This window comes from Amblyraja radiata, chromosome 1 (assembly GCF_010909765.2).
Source record: "Amblyraja radiata isolate CabotCenter1 chromosome 1, sAmbRad1.1.pri, whole genome shotgun sequence".
Taxonomy (NCBI): Eukaryota; Metazoa; Chordata; class Chondrichthyes; order Rajiformes; family Rajidae; genus Amblyraja; species Amblyraja radiata.
Genome location: NC_045956.1, coordinates 62,748,315 through 62,773,588, shown reverse-complemented (window position 1 = coordinate 62,773,588; position 25,274 = coordinate 62,748,315). Strand labels below are relative to the sequence as shown.

At 45.1% G+C, this 25,274-nt stretch overlaps 2 protein-coding genes across 2 annotated transcripts in view; one reads left to right on the top strand and one right to left on the bottom strand.

The window, feature by feature from the left end:
* Positions 1-1,172: 1,172 nt before the first annotated feature.
* lamtor3 (late endosomal/lysosomal adaptor, MAPK and MTOR activator 3) lies at positions 1,173-16,636 on the top strand. The gene is made up of 7 exons (XM_033022904.1): positions 1,173-1,233; positions 5,800-5,841; positions 8,217-8,251; positions 11,357-11,415; positions 13,625-13,758; positions 14,437-14,500; positions 16,023-16,636. Exons 2-7 carry the CDS (start codon positions 5,833-5,835, stop codon positions 16,094-16,096), a joined length of 375 nt encoding a protein of 124 aa, XP_032878795.1. The 5' UTR covers positions 1,173-1,233; positions 5,800-5,832; the 3' UTR covers positions 16,097-16,636.
* Positions 16,637-20,622: 3,986 nt separating this feature from the next.
* Positions 20,623-25,274, bottom strand: part of dapp1 (dual adaptor of phosphotyrosine and 3-phosphoinositides 1) — a 105,657-nt gene continuing 101,005 nt past the window's right edge. Inside the window, exons 7-9 of the mRNA XM_033022860.1 lie at positions 25,047-25,132; positions 23,639-23,726; positions 20,623-21,544 (exon numbers count right to left, since the gene is read on the bottom strand). Of these exons, the coding sequence (XP_032878751.1) occupies positions 21,512-21,544; positions 23,639-23,726; positions 25,047-25,132 (207 nt within the window). The 3' untranslated portion in view covers positions 20,623-21,511. The remainder of the gene's footprint in view (positions 21,545-23,638; positions 23,727-25,046; positions 25,133-25,274) is intronic.

Here is a 25,274-nt window from a genome sequence, read left to right as displayed (position 1 = left end):
TGGCTGGTGCCAGTTTGGCTGAGACTTGGAGTCATACAGTGAGGAAACAGGCTCTTCGGCCAACTTGCCCACACCGGCCAACATGGCCCATCTACACTAGTCCCACCTGCCTGCGTTTGGATCGCATCCTTCTATCTAAACCTATCCTATCCATGTACCTGTCTAAAGTGATAGTTCCTGCCTCAACTACCTCCTCCAGCAGCTCGTTCCATACTCCGAACAACCACTGTGTGAAAAAGTTACTCCTCAGGTTCCCATTAAATCTTACCCCCCCTCATCTGAAACCTATGTCCTCTGTTTCTAGATTCCCCTGCTCTGGGCAAGAGACTCTTGTGTGTTTACCAGATCTATTTCTCAAAGTTGGCACCAGGGCCCAGATTTTTGGAATATGGCTCTGATGTCGGGTGCCAGCGGCCAGTTGCTTCCATTGACCCCACACCTCACGCTGCCTCAGAAAGGCCACCGGCGTAATCAAGGACCAGTTTCACCCCGGTCACTCTCTCTTCTCCCCTATCCCATCAGGCACGAGGTACACAAATGTGTTAAAACGCACATATCCAGATTCCGGGACCGTTTCCTCACAGCTATTATCAGGCAACTGGACCATCCTCTGACGAACTAGAGAGCAGTCCTGAGCTACTATTTATCTCATTGGAGACCCTTGGATTGGATCATTTTAATCAGACTTTACTGAATTTATCTTGCATTAACCGTTTTTCCCTTTATCGTGTATCTGTGCACTGTGGACGACTCGATTGTATGTATTGCAGCTTTTCACTGTACCTGGGTAGATGTGGCAATAAATTAAAATGAACAGTCCAGACGTCTTGATGAGAACGGGTGTCAGGGGTTAGAAAATAGATCTGTGCAGGAGTCGGTTATTCGGCCCTTCGAGCCAGGATTATGGGGAGAAGGCAGGAAAACGGGATCAGGAGGCAGAGCTCAGCCACGATTGAATGGTGGTGGGATGAATGGCCCAATACCTTGTGAACCAAGTGGTGCAGCAGCGGCCCAGCGGGTCGGGCAGCGCCTGTGGACTCCAGGGCCCGGGGACCAAAGATCCTATAGCGGAGCCGGGGACCAGGCAGCGTGGGCCGGCTGGTGACGTCAGCCGCAGCCCAGCGTCGGCGTCCCCGTCACGTGAAGCGGACCCACCCACCCCCCCCCCCCCTCACGTGATCCAGCGCCAAGGCGGGCACTTCCGGTCGGATCATCGCATCGGATCGCTGTCAGGTAACGAGCGGCCGCGCCGGGGGCTGAGGGGCCGAGTGGCCGCACCTGGGAAAGAGGGGCCGCGCCGGGGTCTGAGTGGCCGCACCTGGGAAAGAGGGGCCGGGCGGCCGGCGCTGGAGCAGCCGATGCTGAACGTGTCCCGACCCCCGGAGCGGCGACTGCGGCTCACTGGAAGCTTCTAGCACCTCCGGCCGGAGGTCAGCTGACCGCAGCCGCCCCAGGACCCGAACCCCCCCTCCTCTCCTCCCCGACACAGACCCCTCTCCCCCGGGACACACAGCCCCGGACACACTCCCCCCCCCGGACACAGCCCCCCCCCCCCCCGGGACACAGACCCCTCCCCCCCCGGGACACAGCCCCCGACACACTCCCCCCCGGAGACACAGACCCCTCTCCCCCCGGGACACACAGCCCCCGACACACTCCCCCCCGGGCACAGACCCCTCTCCCCCCCCGGACACAGACCTCTCTCCCCCCGACACACTCCCCCCCGACACACAGCCCCCGACACACTCCCCCCCGACACACTCCCCCTCCCGACACACAGCCCCCGACACACTCCCCCCGGGACACAGCCCCCGACACACTCCCCCCCCCCCCCCCCCCCCCCGGAGACACAGACCCCTCTCCCCCCCCGACACAGACCCCTCTCCCCCCCGGGACACAGACCCCTCTCTCCCCCCGGGACACAGACCCCTCTCTCCCCCCGACAAGGTCCCACATAAGAGATTAGTTTACAAACTTAAAGCACACGGCATTGGGGGTTCAGTATTGATGTGGATAGAGAACTGGCTGGCAAACAGGAAGCAAAGAGTAGGAGTAAACGGGTCATTTTCACAATGGCAGGCAGTGACTAGTGGGGTACCGCAAGGCTCAGTGCTGGGACCCCAGCTATTTACAATATATATTAATGATCTGGATGAGGGAATTGAAGGCAATATCTCCAAGTTTGCGGATGACACTAAGCTGGGGGGCAGTGTTAGCTGTGAGGAGGATGCTAGGAGACTGCAAGGTGACTTGGATAGGCTGCGTGAGTGGGCAAATGTTTGGCAGATGCAGTATAATGTGGATAAATGTGAGGTTATCCATTTTGGTGGCAAAAACAGGAAAGCAGACTATTATCTACATGGTGGCCGACTAGGAAAAGGGGAGATGCAGCGAGACCTGGGTGTCATGGTACACCAGTCATTGAAAGTGGGCATGCAGGTGCAGCAGGCAGTGAAGAAAGCGAATGGTATGTTAGCTTTCATAGCAAAAGGATTTGAGTATAGGAGCAGGGAGGTTCTACTGCAGTTGTACAGGCTCTTGGTGAGAGCACACCTGGAGTATTGCGTACAGTTTTGGTCTCCAAATCTGAGGAAGGACATTATTGCCATAGAGGGAGTGCAGAGAAGGTTCACCAGACTGATTCCTGGGATGTCAGGACTGTCTTATGAAGAAAGACTGGATAGACTTGGTTTATACTCTCTAGAATTTAGGAGATTGAGAGGGGATCTTATAGAAACTTATAAAATTCTTAAGGGGTTGGACAGGCTAGATGCAGGAAGATTGCTCCCGATGTTGGGGAAGTTCAGGACAAGGGGTCACAGCTTAAGGATAAGGGGGAAATCCTTTAAAACCGAGATGAGAAGAACTTTTTTCACACAGAGAGTGGTGAATCTCTGGAACTCTCTGCCACAGAGGGTAGTCGAGGCCAGTTCATTGGCAATATTTAAGAGGGAGTTAGATGTGGCCCTTGTGGCTAAGGGGATCAGAGGGTATGGAGAGAAGGCAGGTACGGGATACTGAGTTGGATGATCAGCCATGATCATATTGAATGGCGGTGCAGGCTCGAAGGGCCGAATGGCCTACTCCTGCACCTAATTTCTATGTTTCTATGTTAAGATGAGAGGGGAGAGATTTAAGAGGAACCAGGGGCAGCGTTTTCACTTGGAGGGTAATGAGCTGCTAGAGGAAGTTATAGAAATGGATATACAGGTGCACAACCTTTTATCCGAAAGCCTTGAGACCAGACACTTCTCGGATTTTGGAATTTTTCGTATTTCGGAATTGAAGAATAGCGTAGAGCGCGGGCGGCTTGAAAAGTCTGGAGCGGCTGCCTCCTCCCCGGAGACCGGGGAATCATTGTAAATCATTGCTTAAATGTTAGTCAGTTAGTTTGGAGGGATTTTATGTGGTGGGGGGGGGGGGGTGAAGGGGGAAACTTTAATTCTTAGTCCCCTACCTGGTTGGAGAGGCGGGGAGCGGGCAATGCCTTACCGGGTCGCCGTGCAGTAAGCTCCGGAGTGCTGTGGCCGCCGACTCCCAACATTGCGGAGCTGGGGCTGCGGGAGTCCGGCTGCGGGCGTCGCCGGTTGGAGCTCCGACCCCAGCAACTCTACCCCTGGCTGCGCGGCGCTCCAAATCCAGCGCCGGACGCCCGCAGCCCCAGCTCCGTGATGTTGGGAGTCGGCGGCCACAACGCTGGGATACCAGCGGGGAGCGGGCAATGCCTTACCGGGTCGCCGTGCGGTAAGCTCCGGAGCGCTGTGGCCGCCGACTCCCAACATCGCGGAGCTGGGGCTGCAGGCGTCCGGCCGTGGGCGGCGCTGGATTTGGAGCGCCGCGCAGCCAGGGGTAGAGTTGCTGGGGTCGGAGCTACAACCGGCGCCGCCCGCGATCGGACGCCCGCAGCCCCAGCTCCGCGATGTTGGGAGTCGGCGGCCACAGCGCTCCGGAGCTTACTGCACGGCGACCCAGTAAGGCATTGCCCGCTCCCCGCCTCTCCGACCGGGTAGGGGACTAAGAATTAAAGTTTCCCCCTTCACCCCCCCCCTTCACATAAAAGCCCTCCAAACTAACTGACTAACATTTAAGCAATGATTTACAGATGTTTAAGTGTCTCCCCGATCTCCGGGGAGGAGGCAGTCGCTACAGTAGTACAGACCTGGGTTGACCGTGGGTCGTTTCGGGTCAAGTTTGGCGCCAAACGCGAGCTTTGGTGTGCAGACGACATCCTGGGGAAAATGTCCGGTTTTCGGAGCTTTTCGGTTTCCAGAACTCCGGATAAAAGGTTGTGCACCTGTAATTCAAAGGCACTTGGACACATATGGATAGGAAAGGGTTAGAGGGATATTGGCCAAATGCAGGCAAATGTGACTGGCCCAGTATGCTAACTTGGTCAAGAACTGGTGGGTAAAAGGGCCTGTTTTCATGCTATACAGCTCTATGACTAAATAAAACGATTGGATAACCTCATGTCAATTGCGAAAGATCTGGGTTCCTTAGCAAAAGACAATTTTAATTGGGTAGTTTTATTTAGATAGTAGGCACAAGAAAGAAAAAAAATGTCTCATTTGCAAGACAGTAGCAACTTGCACAGCACCTATCGTGTAGAAAAGTTTCAATGTTCACAAAATAAAAAATTTAAACCAAGATACATAAGTTCTTTCTGCTTAGTTTGAGTATAGGAGCATCTAAAATGAGAAAGTTGGGGGTAGCAGAATATCTGTGGCGTTGGGGATGGTTCAGTGGATCAATGGTGCTTTTATTGTCACGTGCAAAGTGCTAACAGTGAAATTCTTCTTCATACAATCCAGTAGAGATTTGTCATGCCCCCTACCCACAATTAGCAAGAGTTCAGTAATAATCTACTGTTCGCATGCAACAGATGCCATGTTTTGGTGCCATCTTCAAAGTCCACGATCTAGTTCTTAAGAGCAATGCCTGTTCAGGCAGCCCTCATGCTTTTGTGGGCCGCCAGCCATCGCCTTCCTTGGACGCCACGTCCCTGTCCTTGGCCGTCCACCTTTGTTCCCCGAGGGTGCCTCCCACAGCCGACCACAAGAGCACAATAGGCCAGACCTCGGTTCTCTCTCCTCTTACTGGCTCCATCCTCCGGGTCTCTGGTTTTCAGGGGACGAGCAGGGGCGGCACGGCAGCTTCCCCCTCTCAGGCCGGTGGTCCGCCGGGTCCCAACGAGCAGGATACCTGCTCAGCGACTGCCTCCTGCAAGCCAAGTTCCGCCGGGTCTTGTGTTCAGCCGCGCCGTCCGGCTCGGCATGCTCCCCCTGAAGCCATGATCTGCCAGGTCTAGAGTTTTGACTACGCTAGGGCCGTGGCCTCCTGGGACCTTCAGTTGCTGAACAACAAGGTTGCTGAAGTCATCAGTGGTGTGGTTAGAATTGGGGGTGCTGAAGTTAACATTGAAGGAGCACATGCCTAGGAGTTGTAGGCTGGCGGATGTTGGAGATGGAATACTGAACCCATGGAGGTACTTGCAAGATAATTGTGTTCACAGCAACTAAATGCAAGTAAACGATTCCATATTTCAGAACTTACTTTCACGCCTAATACAAAGTTTAAAATAAATATACTGTTTTTCTTAAAGGTTCATTCACTCTCTTTGTATCTGATTTGGGCTCACTCATTAAGTGAACGTTAAGTATGATGAACAAAAAATAAAGTGCTGGAGGAACCTATTGGGTCAGGCAGCATCTGTGAAAGAAAATGGACAGATGATGTAAATTACATGATTATTTCAATGTAATTGCAAGAAGAATAACTAAATGCTCATCTACATTTCAGAATCGAGTTCACCTTGTGTGAAGTAAAGAAAAAATGGCTGATGTAAGTAATATTTTATTAATTTCTAAAAGGAAATTGCCGCCATTGTATGAAAATAATGCTTTTGACTTCCAAGCACTATGACGCAAATGAATGCTCCAGTAATCCTCCGATATGCACTTACTACACTATTCATCCAAGCTCGTGTGAAACAGTGATTGTTCTCAATATAATCTATACAGCAAATTTAGAAGCAGACCAAAATCTAATGTTATGTTTAGGAAGGAACTGCAGATGCTGGTTAACTGAAAATAGACACAAAGTGCTGAAGTAACTTAGCAGGTCAGGCAGCATCTCTGAAGAAAAAGAATGTGTCATTTCAGGGTTGAGACCCTTCTTCAGACGTCTCGACCCGAAACATTACTTATATTTTTTTCTACAGAGATGCTGCCTGACCTGCTGTTACCCCAGCATTTTGTGTACTAATATTATGTTGTTGTGCGTGACATCTGTTGAGCATACGGGCAGGGTATATATTTTTAATTCCATATTCCAAACTAAAATTGCAGCAATGGTAGTTGGCTTGACTCTGAGGCATAATTTTACATTTCTACAACGGTGTGTGCAGAATGTAGACAAAATATCTGTGACAAAAGATTTGCTTTATGCCACGTTTGAAAGTGGTGGCGCAGCTGGTAGTGCAGCTGCCTCACAGCGCCAGAACAGAGAACACAGCACAAGAACCGCCCTTTGACCCACAATGTCAGTGCCGAACATGATGCCAAGACCATCTCATATCTACCTGCACATTAGTTTAGTTGAGAGATACAGCATGGAAGCAGGCCCTTCGGTCCACCATCTGTGCTGACCAGTGATCACCCATACACTAGTTCTATCCTACACACTTGGGACAATTTACAGAAGCCATTTAACCTACAAATCTGCCGCCTTTGGAATGTGGGTGGAAACCGGAGCACCTGGAGGAACCCACGTGGTCACAGGGCGAACACATACAAGCACCTGTGGAAGGGTCGAACCCGGCCAGGATCAATTTTCGGCATGGACTCGGTGGGCCTTAGGTTCTGTTTCCTTGCTTTATCTCTAAACTAAACTTTTTTTACTGATTAATTTCTCCTCTGTTCAATTTCCTCTATTTTCATTGAGTTTTAACTTCATTCAGTGAAATCCCTGGAAGGTTGAGCCAGATTGTTGTTCGAGTCTGCTAACTCCATCCCTGTCCTTGATTTTTGTCTTGGTTTGAATAAGATACTGAAATGTAGATCTAAACATGGTCAGAGCTTAGTTGTAAAGGTTGTTTAAATTTATTTGTCCTTGCCTTTCATTCTGCATAATCTGCGCAATGATAAATATCATCTGGTGGTAGATACATGACCGCAGTGTTATGGCCTTCAAACATTCAGGCCCATTGAAACTAGTAAATCAGATTTTGGAAGCAGAGACCAATGAGGTACCACCCCTGTAATATAGAAACAAGGCACTGCAGATGCTGGTTTTCAAATGAAGACACAGTGCTGGAGCACCTTAGCGGGCCAGGCAGCATCTTAAGCGAATATGTATAGGTGATGTTTCGAGTCAGGACCCTCTTCAACGATCCCCGCATATTAACACTATCCTACACACACTAGGGACAATTTTTACATTTACCAAGCCAATTTACCTACATACCTGTATGTCCTTCCACTGTATTTTCTAAAATACAACTTCCTTCTAAACTTGAACCCTACATTGTTTATATTTACAAGGTAGAACTGATGAAGTTCCGTATATAAAATTCTAAGAGGCATAACTAAGATGGATAGTCAGAACCTTTTTCGCAGGGTAGAAATGTAAAAAACTACAGGGCATAGATTTAAAGTGAGAGGAACAAAGTTTAAAAGAGATGTACCAGGCAAGTTTTATTTATGCAAAGGGTTGTGGGTGCTTGGAGCAGGCTGCCAGGAGTGGTAGTGGAGAGAGATACGATAGTGGTGTTGAAGAGACTTTGGATAAGCACATGGATATGCAGGGAATGGAAGGGTGTGGATTGTATGCCGGCAGAGTTCGCTTTTAGATAGGCACATGAACACGGATGGGTATGGATTACATGCAGGCAGAAATTTAACTTGGCATTGTGTTTGGCACGGACATTGTAGACTGAAGAGCCAGTTTCTGTGCCGTACTGTTCTATTTTCATGTTTTAACATTTGCAGAATGTGCTTAAATTATTGTAACTAGATTGACCAGTTAAAAACAACAGTTTAAAATTGATTTTGTGTAATGTCTGCAATTAACTAGCCATTTATATTATGAGTTAAAATCTTTAATGGCTTTTCCAACACTGGAGCATTCAGAAATTTGAACGAACTCTTGATCTAAATTGAAAAATTACAATGTGTCATTATAAGCAAAATATTTAATTATGGTTTTCTTTTGTGCAGGACTTGAAAAGATACCTTTACAAACAGTTGCCTAGGTAAAAATATATATTCTTTCTTGTGTGCAAATCTATTTTGAAGTTAAGATCGTAGTGAGAATAATCATACAATGTATTTATTTAATATATATTTTAACTGCTGTCTTTGCATTACTTTTCAATTACTTTCTAAAATTTCTCTTCCACAAATTCAAATCTCTTATCTTTTCTGGCCACTTTATTGGATATAAAATTTACAATGAAGTAGATATCTGTCCGTTATGGCTGTAGATTTGTTACAATCGGCCATTTATATTTAAACTTTTTGAAGCAGTAATTTCACCTCAGTTTCTCTCATTTTGATCTGTAACCCACAATAGTCCATGTGAGCCAACTAATGACGTACTCTTAGACAAACTAGCTTGAGCTGTCATCTCATTGCCTGTAATTATTCTAAACAAAGAGTCAATGTGTTATAAATGGTGAAGGACATGACACAGATGTGATACAAATACTTGCATTTCATGTGTTAAGGGTTGATCAGCTACCCAGGTCTTCATAAGACATAGGAGCAGAATTATGCCATTTGGCACATCGAGCCATTCAATCGTGGCTGATCTATTTTTCCCTCTCAACCTCATTCTCCTGCCTTTTCCCCATTACTTTTGAGACCCCTGCTAATCAAGAACCTTTCAATCCCTGCTTTAAAAATACCCTATGACTTGGCCTCCTCTGTTGCCTGTGGCAATGAATTTCACAGATTAACCTTGATCTACCTTTATTGCCTATTCCATGCATAGATGACGTTTCGGGTCAGGGCCCTTCTTTAGACCCAACCCGAAACATCACCAGTATCCGTGATGAGTAGGGGAATCAAAAACCAGAGGCCATAGGTTGAAGGTGAGGGGGGGGGAAAGATATAATAGGACTTTGAGGGGTAACATTTTCACATAAAGGGTGGTGGGTGTTTGGAACAAGCTACCGGAGGAGGGAGTTGAGGCAGGTACTATTATAACGTTTAAGAAACAATTAGACAGGTACATGGATAGGACAGGTTGAGAGGCCAAGCGCAGGCAGGTGGGACTAGTGTAGATGGGACATGTCGGTCTGCATGGGCAAGTTGGGTCGAAGGGCCTGTTTCCACACTGTATGACTCTATGGCTGAGTTCATTCTTCCCAAGGAGTCACCTGAGCTAAAGACAATGTCACCAAGCAAGTTAAAACGTGACTCAGCCTTGCAGGGCAAGAGGAAGGATGGTTGTAGCAAGATCTGGGGTTCCTGCCCGCCTTTTTGGTCTTGGAACTGATATTGTAACCATGGTATCATAATGTTCAGCGGAAAAAGGGACTCGTTAATGCAGCCTTGAGTCCATGGCAGATGTAAAGCTCAAGCTGAACACTTGCGCTCGGTCTGCCAAGGTCTGTTGGATTTCCTGTTGCTAACTATTTTAACTTCCCTTCCCATTCCCACACTGATCTTACTGTCCTGGGCATGATCCATTGCTAAAGTGGGGGAACAGCACCTCATATTCCGCTTGGATAGCTTATAACCGAATCGTATGAACATTGAACCTTCAACAACCCCTTTCCCTCCCCATCCCCCTCCCCTCCCTTTCTCCCCCTCACCTTCCCCTTTTTTCTTTCCATCATTTACCCTGTGCCCCATCTGATTTGCACCTATTTCTCCCCTCCCCCTCCACCCACATTCCTTTCTCTGGCTTCACAATTTATAATTCTTCATTCCTTTTGTCTCACAGCTTCTGGTTTTTCATCTTTGAACTTTGTCCAGCCATCTACCTATCAGACCCCCCTCTCGTGTGGTCATCTGCCACTCTTTGTCCTGCTCCCATCTCTCTTCAAGCTTTTTCTCCCACTGAAGAAGAGTCCCAATCCAAAGCGTTAGCTATCGATGTTCTCTCGAGATGCAGCGTGGAAACAGGTGGAAAAAGGATGGGTGATGTTTCAGGTTGGGACTCTTCTTCAGTCTGAAAGTAGAGTGGAGGGAACTGGAGGTAAGAAAAGGCCAGAACAAAGCAGATGTCCAAGAATAGGTGGAGCCCATAAGGACCCATTGTTGGCTGAGGAAGAGATGATAACTGAGGGATATGGGGATGTGAACAGTGGAACTGGTAGGATGACTAGGGTGGGAGAGGGGGAGAGAGGGAATTCAAGGGTTAGTTGAAATTAGAGAAATCAACGTTCATACCTCTGGTGTGTAGGCTGGAGCCGCAGATAGGCACAAAATGCTGGAGTAACTGAGTGGGACAAGCAGCATCTCTGGAGAGAAGGAATGGGTAACATTTCGGGTTGAGACCTGGGTTGTAAGGTGTGCAATGTTCATGCCGCTGGGCTGTAAGGTGCCCAAGTGAAATATGAGGTGCTATTCGTCCGCTCCGATCCCGGCCGCAGGCAAACGAGCCGCAGCCCAGATCCGATTATGGGCCATTGGACCAATTAATCTGATCCTTGACCTTATAAACCCAGCCAGAAGGGGGAGAGAGGAAGTTGTTGGATGATTCTAGGCGCCCTTGTTTGTTATTGGAAATAAAGCCGAGTTCACCTCGCTGTGTGTGCAAGTGTGTTCATTGCTGATCCGGGGTCATAACCGACGCCACACTGCCTTCACTTCCTCATCTGATAGCTTGTTCCAGGTATTCACCACCCTTTGTGTGGAAGAATTTACCCCTCAGATCTCCTTTAAATTTCTCCCCGCACACTTTAAACATCCTTTTAAAATTCCCAGCCCTGCATTTAAAGACATCTATTCTTGCTATGCCCTCATAATTTTATCAACCTCTCTTAGGTCACTCCTGACTCCTACATTCCAGTGAGAATAGGCCCACCCTATCCAATCTCTCCCGATAACTTCAATACTTCATTCCAGGCAACATCATGGTTTAGTAGAATCAAAGAACTGCAGATGCTGGTTTATATCAAAGAGGTACAGTGCTGGAGTAACTCAGTGGGTCAGGTGGTATCTCTGGAAATCTATGGTTTAATGTGGAATTTTCTATGGTGAACGGGGTATGATTAAAACTATAAATATTTGATTTGCATAGAATGGGAAAGGTTTAATTTTCATTCGCGTAAATGTTCCTTAGTTCCATGAATTTCAATGTTTTGACTTTTGCTGCAAGTGGCTAAATAATTGTGATTATCTTACAGTGTCGAGGGCCTTCATGCTATTGTTGTGTCTGACAGGGATGGGGTCCCTGTGATTAAAGGTAATTCATGGTTCTCATTAAATCTGCACTTCTGCTGCAATATATTGTATAATCTTGATTATACAATATAGTTTAAAAAAAGTTTTTTTAGAGATACAGAATGCAGACAGACCCTTCGGACCACCGAGTCTGTGGAATTCTCTGCCGTCTGAGGAATTCTCTGCCACAGAAGGTAGTTGAGGCCAGTTCATTGGCTATATTTAAGAGTGAGTTAGATGTGGCCCTTGTGGCTAAAGGGATCAGGGGGTATGGAGAGAAGGCAGGTACAGGATACTGAGTTGGATGATCAGCCATGATCATATTGAATGGCGGTGCAGGCTCGAAGGGCCGAATGGCCTACTCCTGCACCTATTTTCTGTGTTTCTATGAGTCCATGCTGACTAGCGATCATCCATACACTAGTTCTATGCGACACACTAGGGACAATTTACAGAACCCAATTAACCTACAAACCAGCACGTCTTTCGAGTGTGGGAGGAAGGTGGAGCACCCAAAGAAAACCCACGTGGTTACAGCGAGAACGTACCATCTATGTACAGACAGCACCCGTAGTCAGGATCCAACTCTGGCCTCTGGCCTCTGGCGCTGGAAGGCAGCAACTCTTCCACTGCCTCGCCTCTTTATAAAAATGTAATTAAAGAACCTGGAATTATGGCATATATATTTCCAATTTGGGTAACTCTGTTCGTGGTCTGAAAGCATTACTGATCACTGTCACGGTTTAAATTCTCCGCTCTGGAGCTGACTGTATGGCCCTTGTTTGTTCTCCCTGTTCTCTCTTGGGCTTCCTGTGGGTGCTCTGGTGTAATAGTAGAATCATTACTACTGTAGGTTGTCCCAAAACATCTAAAATGGATATGTACGCATTCTATTTTCATAAGTTCATAGGTTATAGAATTCGGCCATTCTACCAATCAAGTCTGTTCAATCATGGCTGATCTACCTTTCCCTCTCTCAACCCCATTCTCTTGCCATCTCCCATTCTCTGTTTGTTGCTTTGCCACCAATTTATGAATTTGTATGTGGTTGATATAAGACAATTAGGATGCTGTAACCAGCATTTGATATAGAATCTGTGAGTCGTATAGTATGCAAAAAGGCTCTTCTGCCCAACTCGTCCATGCCGACTAAGATGCCCCATCTCAGCTAGTCACATTTGGCCTATAAGCCACGTGACCTTTCTTATCCGTGTACCTGTTCAAATGTCTTTTTATTGTTCTAATTGTATCTGCGTCAATTACTTCCTCCGGTGGCTCATTTCATATACCCACTATCCTCTGTTTTAATAAAGGGTCCTTGTTCAATAGTACAGTGGGATGTTTTATTTCTGTCTGAGACTGGGTGAAAAATTGGGAGGGAACTAAGATTGCTATCGGTTGCTTGTTTAACATAAATTCTGCCTGATCTTGAATTTTTCCAATTACAATTTAATACCTACTAACAACAGGAGATTGATGTTTGTAAGAAATATCTTTAATGAAAACTCTGGCATGATTCCTCAAATGTTAAAATAAATCACAAGAACAAATTGCTGGATTGATTTACTGGAAATCTATCTTAGTTTTGCAACATTAGAACATTACATATTACACCCTGTGAGTGAAAGGGATCGTGAGGTAGTTGAAGCAAGCGAGTGGACTGATTGCTGACTACAAGTTTGGCCAGTTGCCCCATTTGCGGTTCCAGTGAAGGAATGATTCAATAGAGATGCCAGGAAATGCAGATGCTGGAATCTTGAACAAAACAAGGTTGAACGTAACTCATTGTGTCAGAGAGCATCTGTGGAGGGAATGGACAGGTGACGTTTTGGGTTAAAGAAGGGTGCCAACCTGAAACGTTGCCTATCCATTCCCTTCCCAGATAGAATGATGTAGTCATACAACGTGAAAACTGGCCCTTCAGCCCAACTTGCCTATGCCGACCAACCTGCCCCATCTACGTGACTGATGAAGGCAATGTGCCAAAGCTTTCTTCGTCTATTTGTGACGCCACTTTCAAGGAAAAAACATAAAGATTTGATATGGGATGTTGCAGGGGTGATTTTTGAAAGCCATATTCGCCCCTTTCTTGTGCATGAGCAGGCAGCTTGCCATTGGCAAGCATGTTTGCAAGGATCTTCCATTTTTAATGTGTCTCTCCAGATTAACTGCTGCATTAATGCTGTTGGTGTGGTTGAAATTAATTGTCTCCACGGGTTATTTTTGTTCAGTTGCTAATGACAATGCACCAGAGCATGCGCTGAGACCTGGGTTCCTCTCCACCTTCGCCTTAGCAACAGATCAAGGAAGCAAGCTGGGACTTTCAAAGAACAAGAGCATCATTTGCTATTACAATTCCTACCAGGTAATTATTTTTGTTCAGTTTTTATTTTTATTTAAATAAGCAATAAAATAATTAATACTCTCCTTTAAATTCCCCACACCATTGTCATGGAGTCATACAGCAAGGAAACAGGCCCTTCGGCCCAACTCGTCGATGCCAACCAAAATGCCCAATCAATGCTAATCCTACCTGCTCACATTTGGCACATATCCCTATAGTTTTCCTATCCATGTGTCTGTCCAAATGTCTTTTAAATGCTGCTATAGTATGCTTGGATAGAAAAGGTTTAGCGGGATAAGGGTCAAACGGGGACAAGTGAGACTAGCTTAGTTGGGGCATTTTGCTCGGGGTGGGAAAGCTAGGCTGAAGGGCCTGTTTCCTTGCAGTATGTGGGTCTATAGTACCTGTCTCAACTACCTCCTCTGGCATCTTGTTCCATATACTCACTACCCTCTGAGTGAAATGTTGCCTCTCAGGTTCCTTTGAAATCTTTCCTCCCCTCACCATAAACCTATGTGTTTCAGGTTGATTCCCTTCCCTGGGTAAAGACTCAGTGCATTCACTCTTATCTATTCCCCTCATGCAAGGTGGCTGCTGGGGGTGACGGATGGTGTTCACGGATCCTGATTTTGGTGGAGGTGACCTTTGTGGCAAAAGTGTAAATGTTTATGCTGAAACTATTTTCATTGTGTTTTGCAGGTTGTACAGTTTAATCGGTTGCCTCTGGTTGTCAGCTTCATAGCCAACAGCACTGCCAACACAGGTACATCATTGCTGCATCAGTCCAAAATCACTTCAAGTTCCATTTTTAGTTTCCTAACCATAGTGCTGCTCCTTAGCTGGCAAATTAATGGACAATATACAATTTCAAGTCATACCTCTTACCAGCGCTCCCTTTCCTGTGCGCCCCCCAACTCCAGTGCATACCGATTTCTCCCACTTTCACCCTCTCAGTCACACTGCTACTTTTCCTGCATTTTTAATCTCATCTTCCATCCCCGATTCCTTAAATTCCCTTTTATCTCCTCTGACCCCTAGTCTGGAGGATGCGAAATTGGGATAACATAGAATTAGTTATGAGAGATCGTTGGTCAGCGTGAACTCGATGGGCCGAAGGGCCTGTTTCCCTGTTGTATCTCTAAACTAAAATTTAAATTGATTGTGTTTTAAAGGTATCTTTTTTTTAAATTTAGACACATAGAGGTATACAGCATGCAAATAGTCCCTTTGGTCCACCTTGTCATGGAAACCAATTGGTGTCATTTGTGCCTTTCATAATTTTAAATATATCAGGTCCCCCTTCAACCTCTGACGCTCCGAACAAAACAATCTAATCCGACCTCTCTTATTAGCTACTACAATCTAATCCAGGAAGCATTCTGGTAAACCTCTTTTGCGTCCTCTTCAAAGCCTCCATATCCTGCCTGGAATGTGGTGATCAGAAGTGTATGCGATAGTCATACAGCAAGGAAACGGGCCCTTCGGCCCAACTTGCCCACACCGTTCAACATGACCCATCTACTCTAGTCCCACCTGTCTGCGCTTGGCCTATAACCTTCTAAAGCTGTCCTATCCATGTACCTGACAAATGGCTCTTAAATGTTTCTGATAGTACCTACCTCAACTACCTCCTCCAGCATCTCGTTCCATATATCCACCACACTTAGTGTAAAAATAAAAGTTACCCCTCAAGTTCCTAATAAATCTGTGCTTCAAGGAATAAAGTCCTAGCCTGCCCAACCTCTCCCTATAGCTCAGACCCTTGAGTCTTGGCAACGTCCTTGTAGATTTCTGCACCCTTTCCAACTTGACAACACCTTTCCTTGAACATGGTGGCCAAAACTAGAACTTAATACTCTAAATGTGGCCTCACCATTCTCTTATACAACCTGTAACTTCCCAACTTCTGTACTCACTATAGATGCAAATTGCTGGAGTAACTCAGCGGGTCAGGCAGCGTCTCTGGAGAAATATCATGCATGACATTTTGGTTCGGAACCCTTCTTCTGGTTGAAGTGAGTCCGAAGAAGGGTTCCGACCAGAAACATCACCAGCACTTTGTATCTATCTTCAATATAAACCAGCATCTGCAGTTCCTCCCACATATTCTATACTCACTACTGACTGGTGAATGCCAGTGTGCTGCAGTGAATACTCCCGAGAAATAAATACAGTAAAAGGCAAGTGAATGGGTCGTGTGGATTCAGGGACAAATTGCCCACTTAGTGCAGATGCATGTTAATCTGATCACACACTATCAGATGATGTTGCATTTTGTCTTCAAGGATTGATTGTCAGTTTGGAAAAGGAGCTTGCACCGTTGTTTGACGAGTTGCGCCAAGCTGTGGAGGTGTCCTGAATTGCAAGCTCTGGAAAATCCACCACTGCCTTGAACACCATGAACCTATTGGCAAGTCGATCGGCAGCATACACCTTCCCCAATTTGTACATTGTGACTTTCAAAGGTAACTGTCGAATTTAATGCTGCTAAAATGGAGACTTGCAGTGTGCATGACTTTCCTGCAAGGTTTAGCTGTAATGCTTACATTGGCTAATCCTTTGCTTGTCAACATAACTCAATCAGTTATGATTTCTTGAAGATAATTTCAATCAACTTGTTTATATGAAGAAGTTAACATTGTTTTTGGCCTCCAATTTTCATGGTACATTGGCTTAATTTTGGCGTCACATATATAAGAGAGAATCAATGTTGGATATAAATTACTATGCTGTATAAATTGCATTCATTTTGATTTTAATGCAGGAAGTGAAGATCTCAACTATTTATAATTGTAATTTTACCATGTAACTCTTCGGTTCTGATATCTTGTTATTAAGCCCTAAGAGATCAGAGTCCAGTACAATTTGGAATTAAACAGAAGCAATTGAATCTCTGCAATTTATTTGTGTGTGTGGTACTTTCAAGTAACCTGTATATCATGACACTTGTCATATGGTTGCAATGTCTTTATAGGTTTAGTTTAGAGATACAGCATGGATTCCACGCTGACCATCGATCACCCGTTCATACTAGTTCTATGTTATCCCACTTTCTCATCCACTCCCTGCACACCAGGGATAATTTACAGAGAACAATTAAGCTACAAATACGCATGTCTTTGGAATGTCGGAGGAAACTGAAGCACTTGGAGGTAAACTCGCGTGGTCACATGGAAAATGTGCAACCTCCACACAGACTGCACCCAAGGTAAGAGTTTCTGGTGCAGTGAGGTAGCAGCTCTACCTGCCGCGTCAGTGTGCCGCCCAGCTCTAAGATGTTATTTTAAAATCCAGCCACCTAATCCAGTACATCTTTTTTATGGTTGAGTTTGTTTCAAGAAGTCAGGGCCAGAGTTTTGAGGGAAGACTAGACAATTCTGCACATTCTTACCAACTTGTCGTCAGAGTCTTCTAATTTCAACACAATTCAGAAAAAAATGAAGGCTTCCCTTTATTATAGTATTGTTGAAAGCTGCATAAAATGTTAAATTGATGAGATCTTTTTTAGATACAATTCAAAATACACTTGTTGGCAAAAGTAAGTTGAAATTTAATCCAGTTTTTCATCCTTACTACCAATGTATATTCGTGAATTTTAATTATTCCTGTCACTTTCTTTGGTTTAACAGGACCCTTGTTACTCAGACAACAAGACACAAAGTGCTGGAGTAACTCAGCGAGTCAGGCAGCATCCGTAGAGAACATGACTGTGGCGTATCAGTTCGGAACCCTTCTTCAGGCTGAAGAACTTATCCATGTTCTCCAGAGGTGCTGCCTGACCCGCAGAGTTACTCCAGCACTGCCTTTATTTTTTTTGTTAACCAGCATCTGCGTTCCTTGTTTCTCAGGATACACAAATTTACTGATAAAATCTGAACCTTAACCTTAAGTAAACTGTATTTTTACGAGATTTGAAAATGTTCCTTATTGTTCGCCGGCTTCTGCCTTAAAATAAGTCAAACCATATTGACATTTATAACATGAGCATGTACTTTGCCAATACAGTGAAACTCCAATGATCCAGATTTCCGTTGCTCAAAATTTTAAATGGCAGAGAAAATTTTGATTAGAGATGCTGCCTGACATACTTGGTTACTCCAACAATTTGTGTATCTTTTTTATCAACACTTTTTAAAAGAAACAGAGAGATATGGCTCAAATGCAGGTAAATGGGACTGGCATGGACAAGTTATGCAGGCATGCCCAGGATAGAGAGGATATTTCTACTAGTGGGAGAGTCTAGAACCAGAGGTCATAGTCTCAGAGTAAAAGGATGTTCCTTACAGGAGATGAGGAGGATTTTTTTTGGTCAGAGGGTGATTATTCTGTGGAATTCATTGCAAGTCAATGGATATTTTTAAGGCTGAGGTGGATAGATTCTTGATTAGTACAGGTGTCAGGGATTATGGGGAGAAAACGAGAATGGGGTTAAGAGAGAAAGATAGATTAGCCATGATGGAATGGTAGAGTAGACTTGATGGGCCGAATGGCCTATTCTGCTTCTATCACTTATGACATGAAGTTGGGCTGAAGAGCCTGTTTCTGTGCTGTATAAGTCTGTGGTTGACTTGTTAGTCTGGAACGGGGGCCTAGAATGCCAAATGCAATTGGAGTGTGCAGCCAGATCCAGGTTGAAAGCTGATTGTGTGTCTGGCTGGTTCTGGAAATAGTGGGTGGAGGGTCAGAATGTGTTGTGTGCTATCCAGTCAGAGGAAAGCCGATACATGAGCCCTCTAGTTTAAAAGAGTGGAACGATTGTGATGAATGATTGCAGATCCACTTCTGGTAATGGAACACTGAGTGGCCTGGCTTGGATGCCATCTTTGCTTCCATGTCTCTACGTTAAGACTTAATTACAGAGTACCATGCTTAAAAACTGGTTTGGACACAGACAATATCGAAAGCTGCTGTACGACTAATCCAAACCTACACCAGCAATTGTTAAAATTTTTATTTTCGACTGCTGGATATTCACAAACTGCAATGATTTAGTTCCAATCAGCATTGTGGAAATGCAGGTTAAAATTCTCCAGGCTGCTACACTTGAGGCCTGAGTGGTGCCAGACCACAGAAATTGCCTTGAGAATATCTGACTAACCCCCTAGGCTCGTCAGTTCACTCTGCGCTGCCCTTCACTAGCTTCCTGCAGTGAACCAGCATCCTCATAAACTAAGATCAAAAGTGCTGGAGTAAAGGGCCTGTCCCACTTACGTGTCCTTGGCACGCAAATTACGCGACCTCGTGGTCGCGTTGAGCCGCGATGGTCAGGTGAAGGTCGGGCGCGATTACATGCGTACGCACAGCCGTCTGGAGCGTGTGATGTCATTTGAAGATGGACACAAAGCTGGAGTAACTCAGCGGGACCGGCAGCATCTCTTGAGAGAAGCAATGGGTGACGTTTCGTGTCGAGACTCTTCTTCAGTCTGAAAAGAAGGGTCTTGACCCGAAACGTCACCCATTGCTTCTCTCCAGAGATGCTGCCGGTCCCGCTGAGTTACTCCAGCATTTTGTGTCTATCTTCAATTTTCTTGGCCCCGCTCTGGGAGGAGAAGTGGGGGTGGATCCGGACCGCAACGGCCGTGAGCCCCAGGCCAAGTTCAGCGATCGTTTGCCTGCTTCTGCTGCTGTTGAAGGTGAGACGTTGCATTGTGCCAGGGTCTTGGGCCTGTCCCACCTCAACGCGTAATTTGCGTGCCAAGGACACGTAAGTGGGACAGGCCCTTAACTCATTGGGTCAGGCAACATCTCTGGTGACCAGGGATAGGCGATGTTTTGGGACGGCATCATCCTCCAGCCTCTAACCCAAAACATCATCCATCGACGTCCTGCAGAGATGCTGCCTTATCCTTTGAGTTACTCCAGTAATTTGTGGTGTACGTAAGATTCCAGCATCTGCAGTTCATTGTGTCTCCTTGTTAAACTAGATCAGTTCTCTTTATACTGGAGGAAATGTTGCTTAGGTAGCTTACAACCCAGTGATATAGACAGTGAATTCTCTTAATTTTAAGTAACTTCTATTCACACTCCCCTTCCTCCACTTTAGTCATTTTACCAGTTCCACAGATCTCCTATTGTTTTCCTCTTGAGATCACACCTCCTCGAGTCAGCATTGGGCCTACCAGGCACTACCCTGCCCGAGGTCATTTGTGGACTGCCCTAATTGGTCCTGTTCTTCTCTCACCTCCAGCTCTTCACCCCCCTCCCACTTTTAGTTTGAAGAAGGGTCCCGACCCAAAATGTCACCCAGCCATTCTCTCCAGAAATGCTGCCTGATCCGCTAAATTACTCCAGCACTTTGTCTTTGGGAGAAATTTGTGCTGGTTTAAGTTTTTGTACAGTTGAGACTCGAATTTGTGAAACAAAACAATTTTGGGAATAAATTTTCATTTATTCTCAAAATTGTTTTTGTTTCACAAATTCGTGAGTGAAAAGGAAAAAAACATGCTGGGGAAACTCAGGTCAGGCAGCATCTTTGGAGAAGATTTCGGGTCCGGATCCTTCTTCAGACCCGACCCGAAATTTTACCTATCCACGTTCTCCAGAGATGAAGTCTGACCTGCTGAGTTATTCCATCATTTTGTGTCCTTTAAAAAAAAAATGCTAACACAGTTGTCATGGTAACCACTATAAACTAATGACGACACAAGGAACTGCAAATGCTGGAATCTTGAGCAAAGCACAAAGTGCTGGAGAAACTCAGTAGGTCAGGCAGCGTCAGTGGAAGGAATGGATAGGCGAATGAAGAATGGTCCCCATCAAAAACATTGTATAATCCCTTCACAGATGCTGGTTGACCTGCTGAATTCCTCCAGCACTTTATGTTTTGTACAAATGAATTGCCATCAGGTTAAAAACATAACAGGTGTTCAGACCAGAGTTTCAACCTGCATTAAAACATTTTTAATCCTTAATCACATTCTTAAAATTATGTAAACCCCGCAAATTAAAATGAGGTCTGACGAGATTAAATAATTTAACTTAACAAACATTGAGTGAATAGTGAAAGTACTGGATAGAGTTAACATGGAGAGAATGTTTCCACTAGTGGGAGAGTCTGTGGGCAGATGCCATAGCCTCAGAATAAAAGGACGTACCTTTGGAAAGGAGATGAGGAGGAATTTCTTTAGCCAGAGGGTGACGAATCTGGAATTCATTGCCAGACAGGTGGCACTACAGTATGGCAGAGATTGTCAAAATCTTGACTAGTAAGGGTGTAAGGGGTGATGGGGAGAAGGCAGGAAAATGGGGTTGAGAGGGATAGATCAGCCATGATAGGCAGAGTAGACAATGGGCCAAATGGTCTAATTCTGTTCCTTAAACTTATGAACTCAGGTAACATGCCACTTCATGCTTCCTACTGATTAACTGACGATAGTCACATAATTCTGCAGGAATAGATTTCATTTCACACAAGGTTTGTCCGTGTTGTTATCCTGCTTCACGTTTATGCACACATCTATCGTAGCAATTTCCACTTTCTCAGAGCCTCAGTCTCCATAGTAGGATATGCTTCAGTTTGTTTCCAAATGTTATTGCAACCTTTTTTGGAGATGCAAACATTGCATATTACTTCAATGTATGTTCTAAGTTTAACAGCTGCTTTTGAAATCACTCCTCCAGCATCAGAGCCCCAATGTTTGGCTTTTTTCCCCAAATGGAGAGAGAATCCTGGTAGGATTTTTGAAAGTGAAACTACAGCAAGATGAACAGAATCCCAACTCTCGATTGAAGTTCGTCCAAAGCTGTCTTCATACTGGTGGAAAGTTTGCTAGTTTTAAGTTTTCGCAGCAGCTTTCTTCATTTGAGACTGGAATTAAAATGAGAAATAAATTAGTTACGTAGGACGGTATGGCACAGAAACAGGCCTTTCGGCCCATAATGTCTGTACCGACCAACATTTATCTGCATGCATATAATTTGTGGAATTCATTGCCACAGACGGTTGTGGAGGCCAAGACATATGGGATTTTTAAGGTGGAGATTGACAGATTCTTGATTTGTAATGGTGTCGAGGGTTATGGGGAGAAGGCAGGAGAATGGGGTTGAGATCGAAACATTGTTCAGCCATAACTGAATGGCAGAGTAGACCTGATGGGCCAAATAGCTTATGAACTTATGAATCCATGTCTCTCCATTCCCTGCCTATTCATGTGCCTATCCAAAAGCCTCTTAAACACCACTATTGTACCTGCCTCCACCACCACCCCTGACAGTGCATTCCAGGCCCAATAAAAACTTACCCTGCACATCTCCTTTAAACTTTGCCCTACTCATCTTAAAAAAATATGCCCTCTCATGTTTGACATTTACACTCTGGGGAAAATGTTTCTGACTGTCTACCCTCTCATAATACCTCTCATAATTTTTGCATAGTTCCATCACGTCTCCCCGCAGCCTCTGGCTATGCGGTAGACTTACTGACAAACTCTCCAGAGCAATAGACAATGCAAAGCCAAGAGAGGAGTTTCTTTCTGTCGTGGGAACAGACTAACTTACTTGCTCTGCTCCACCCTCAAGTCTCTTATCGCGCTTCAGAAGACAGGGTAGCAGGAATCAATCCTGGACTGAAAGGACCAGGTAAGGATAGATGTTATCATCAGTGGTGTCATGGAGAGAGATGAGGTATATTAATCTCATAAAATTAAAATTGCCAAGGGTCAGATTAAGCTTTCAGCTTTAATATTTCCATATATTAATATGGAACAGGCCCTTCAGCTCATCATATCTGTTCTAAACGTGATGAAAAATTAAACTAATCTTCTCTGTCTGCAATGTGGCCCATATCCCTCCATTTCCTTTATGCCCATGTGCTTATCCCAAAGTCTCTTAAATGACGCTATCATATCTGCTTCCACCAACACCCCTGGTAACGTGTTCCAGGCACCTGCCCTTCTGTAAAAATAAACTTTCTCCCTCTCCCCTTATAATCATGCCCTCAAGTCAAAGTCAAATGTCCACAGTGTTCAATCGTCATATGTACCAGGAATGCAACAATGAAATCCTTACTTGCTGTAGCTTTACTGGCATATTAACGCAACAACACAGCAAATAAATATGCATTCATTAATAATACCGGAGAACAGAGGTGGACGGGCGATGAGAGGAACTTGGCGTAGAAGGAAGGCGATGGCTGGAGACTGGGACTTGCCTGGGACAGAGACCGCTCATAAGACCTGGAGTGCGAACTTCGAATATGGGGCCAAAACATGGCACCTCTTGCATGCGGGCTCTATAGACTATCTCTGTACACATGCTAATCGGGAGTATGGCAATACTCAATTAGACTGTTTGTAAGGAAAAGTATTTTATTGTGTTAGCACTTCGCACATGGCAATAAAAGCATAATTGAGCCATTTCCCGAAAAAAACGTCCTCAGCCCCAGCCCTGGGTTTAGGGGGAAAGATTTTACACCAATGGATTGTTTTAGGTTGAGGCAAACTGTTCTGAGGCAGGAGATGGGAATGGAACTCTGTTTGTGAGAAGCACATGGAGACTATTTGCCCCTTTGAAGTCATGCAACAACTCAGTAATTCTATGGAACTTGAGTAGTAGGTAATACCCGGTCTCACAAAGCTGGGAATGGTTTTCCTGCTCCAGTGAAGATGACCGGGGCAAAGAGAAGGACAACAGTTCACAGGACGACCAGATGGAGCCGATGGCTGCAATGGGCCTTTATAGCCAACTGTAGCTGGGACTGTGAAAATGGCGGCAAAACTCTTGCGTATGGATGCAGTGAGCTGTGTTTAAGCATTAGGTGCTTAACCAGGTATTGTACCTGTGTTAGGCAATAGCCTTACTGATCAGTATGCAAATAATCACTCACTGTCCCCTAGTAGGCGTCATAATAAAGGAACCATTGAACCGTAGCCACACAGTCATTCTATCTAAATTACGAACTTACCAGTTTCCATCGTATTAACTTGATCCATTCATCAGCTTCAATTCCTGTCTTTGTACACATATAATATGTTCGTTCAGGAAATACTAAACTGTAAAGAGAAGACAGAGCAGTGTTTATTCATTAACACAGACAAGACATCCATTTGGGTCACAATAGCTTGGGTTTATTATAGTCAGGTGTATCGAGGTACAAAGAAAAATTTGTTGTAGAATCATATAATACGGAAACAGGCCCTTCAGCCCAACTTGCCCATGCCGACCAAGATGTCCCATCTACACTAGTCCAACCTGCTTGCGTTTGGCCCATATTCCTCTAAAATTTCCCTATCCATGTACTTATCCAAATATCTTTTAAATGTTGTCATGGTACTCAAACAGACTATCCAGACAGATCAGATAATATTATACATAAATACAATTACGTAAAACCCGTACAAGTAAGAGCAATGGGGAAAATGCAGTGTGCAGAATATAGTTCTCAGCATTTTAGTGCATCAGTCCATAGATAAAGTCCAATGTCTACAATGGGGTAGAGGTGAATCAGACTGTAACCTAGCTTATTGAAGGACTGTCAGAAGACTGATAACAGAGGGGAAGTTCCTGAGTCTGGTCATGCGTGCTTCTGCTGATCGGGAGCGGGGAGAAGGAGGAATGACCAGGGTGTGACAAGTCTTAATTATTTTGGCTGCTTTCCCGAGGCAGGGTGAAATGTGATGGTGGGAAGTGTGATCTATGTGATGGACTTGCAATTCCCATCCCGCTGCCAGGGTGGTGGTGGAGGCAGATACGAAAGTAGCGTTTAAGCGTCTTTTCGATAGGAATATGGATATGTAGGGAATGGAGGGATATGGATCACATGCAGACAAAGGAGTTGGTTTATGTTGGCATTAAGTTTGGCACAGACATTGTGGGCCAAAGAGCCTGTTCCTGAGTTGTGCTGTTCTATGTTATTCACCACTCCAACAACTCGCGTCATTCAGTTGTCTTTAAAGCATTGTTCATAAGCTACTAGGGTGGATTAGACCCACATTTCATTCCACTAGCTCCTGGTTCAACCAAGTGCATTAGGAAACCATGGAAGAGAATCACACCATTACGAAGCCAATATTACTTAAAAGCAAACCCCAAAGTGCTGGAGGAACTCAGCAGCAATGATCGTAGAGCGGATCTAAGATCTTTGCTCAGCAGGTCAGGCAGCATCTGTGGAAGGAATAGGAAATGAACAACAACATTTCAAGTCAGGTGGGGGGAGTGAACAAAAGATTCAAAGTGCTGGAGGAACTCAGCAGGTTAGGCAGCATCTTTGGAGAACATGGATAGGAGATCTTTCGGCTCTGGAAATCGGGACCTTTTATTATTTAAAGGCCGCGGTGTTGGAGGATTGAGAACGTGAATTTTGTTTTAGTTACCAGAAACAATTAATCTTCTCTTGTGAGTAGTCAAATTGTACCGCAGTGCATTCAGTTAGATCCAGTGTCTTGATTGGTTCTGTAGACTGTAGAGCAAAAATAATAATTTTAGTTATTACAGAAAGCATTCAAGATTCTTAAACATTTTAAGGTGTGATGGGAAAGATTTAATAGGAACCTGAAGGGCAGCCTTTTCAAACAGTAAGTGGTGGGTATATGAAATGAGCT

What these genes read in the sequence shown, in the direction of transcription:
- lamtor3 (XM_033022904.1), top strand. An exon ending in CTTTACAAACAGTTGCCTAG is followed by an intron (nt 8,252 to 11,356) that starts GTAAAAATATAT and finishes ATTATCTTACAG; the next exon opens with TGTCGAGGGCCTTCATGCTA. An exon ending in TGGGGTCCCTGTGATTAAAG is followed by an intron (nt 11,416 to 13,624) that starts GTAATTCATGGT and finishes ATTTTTGTTCAG; the next exon opens with TTGCTAATGACAATGCACCA.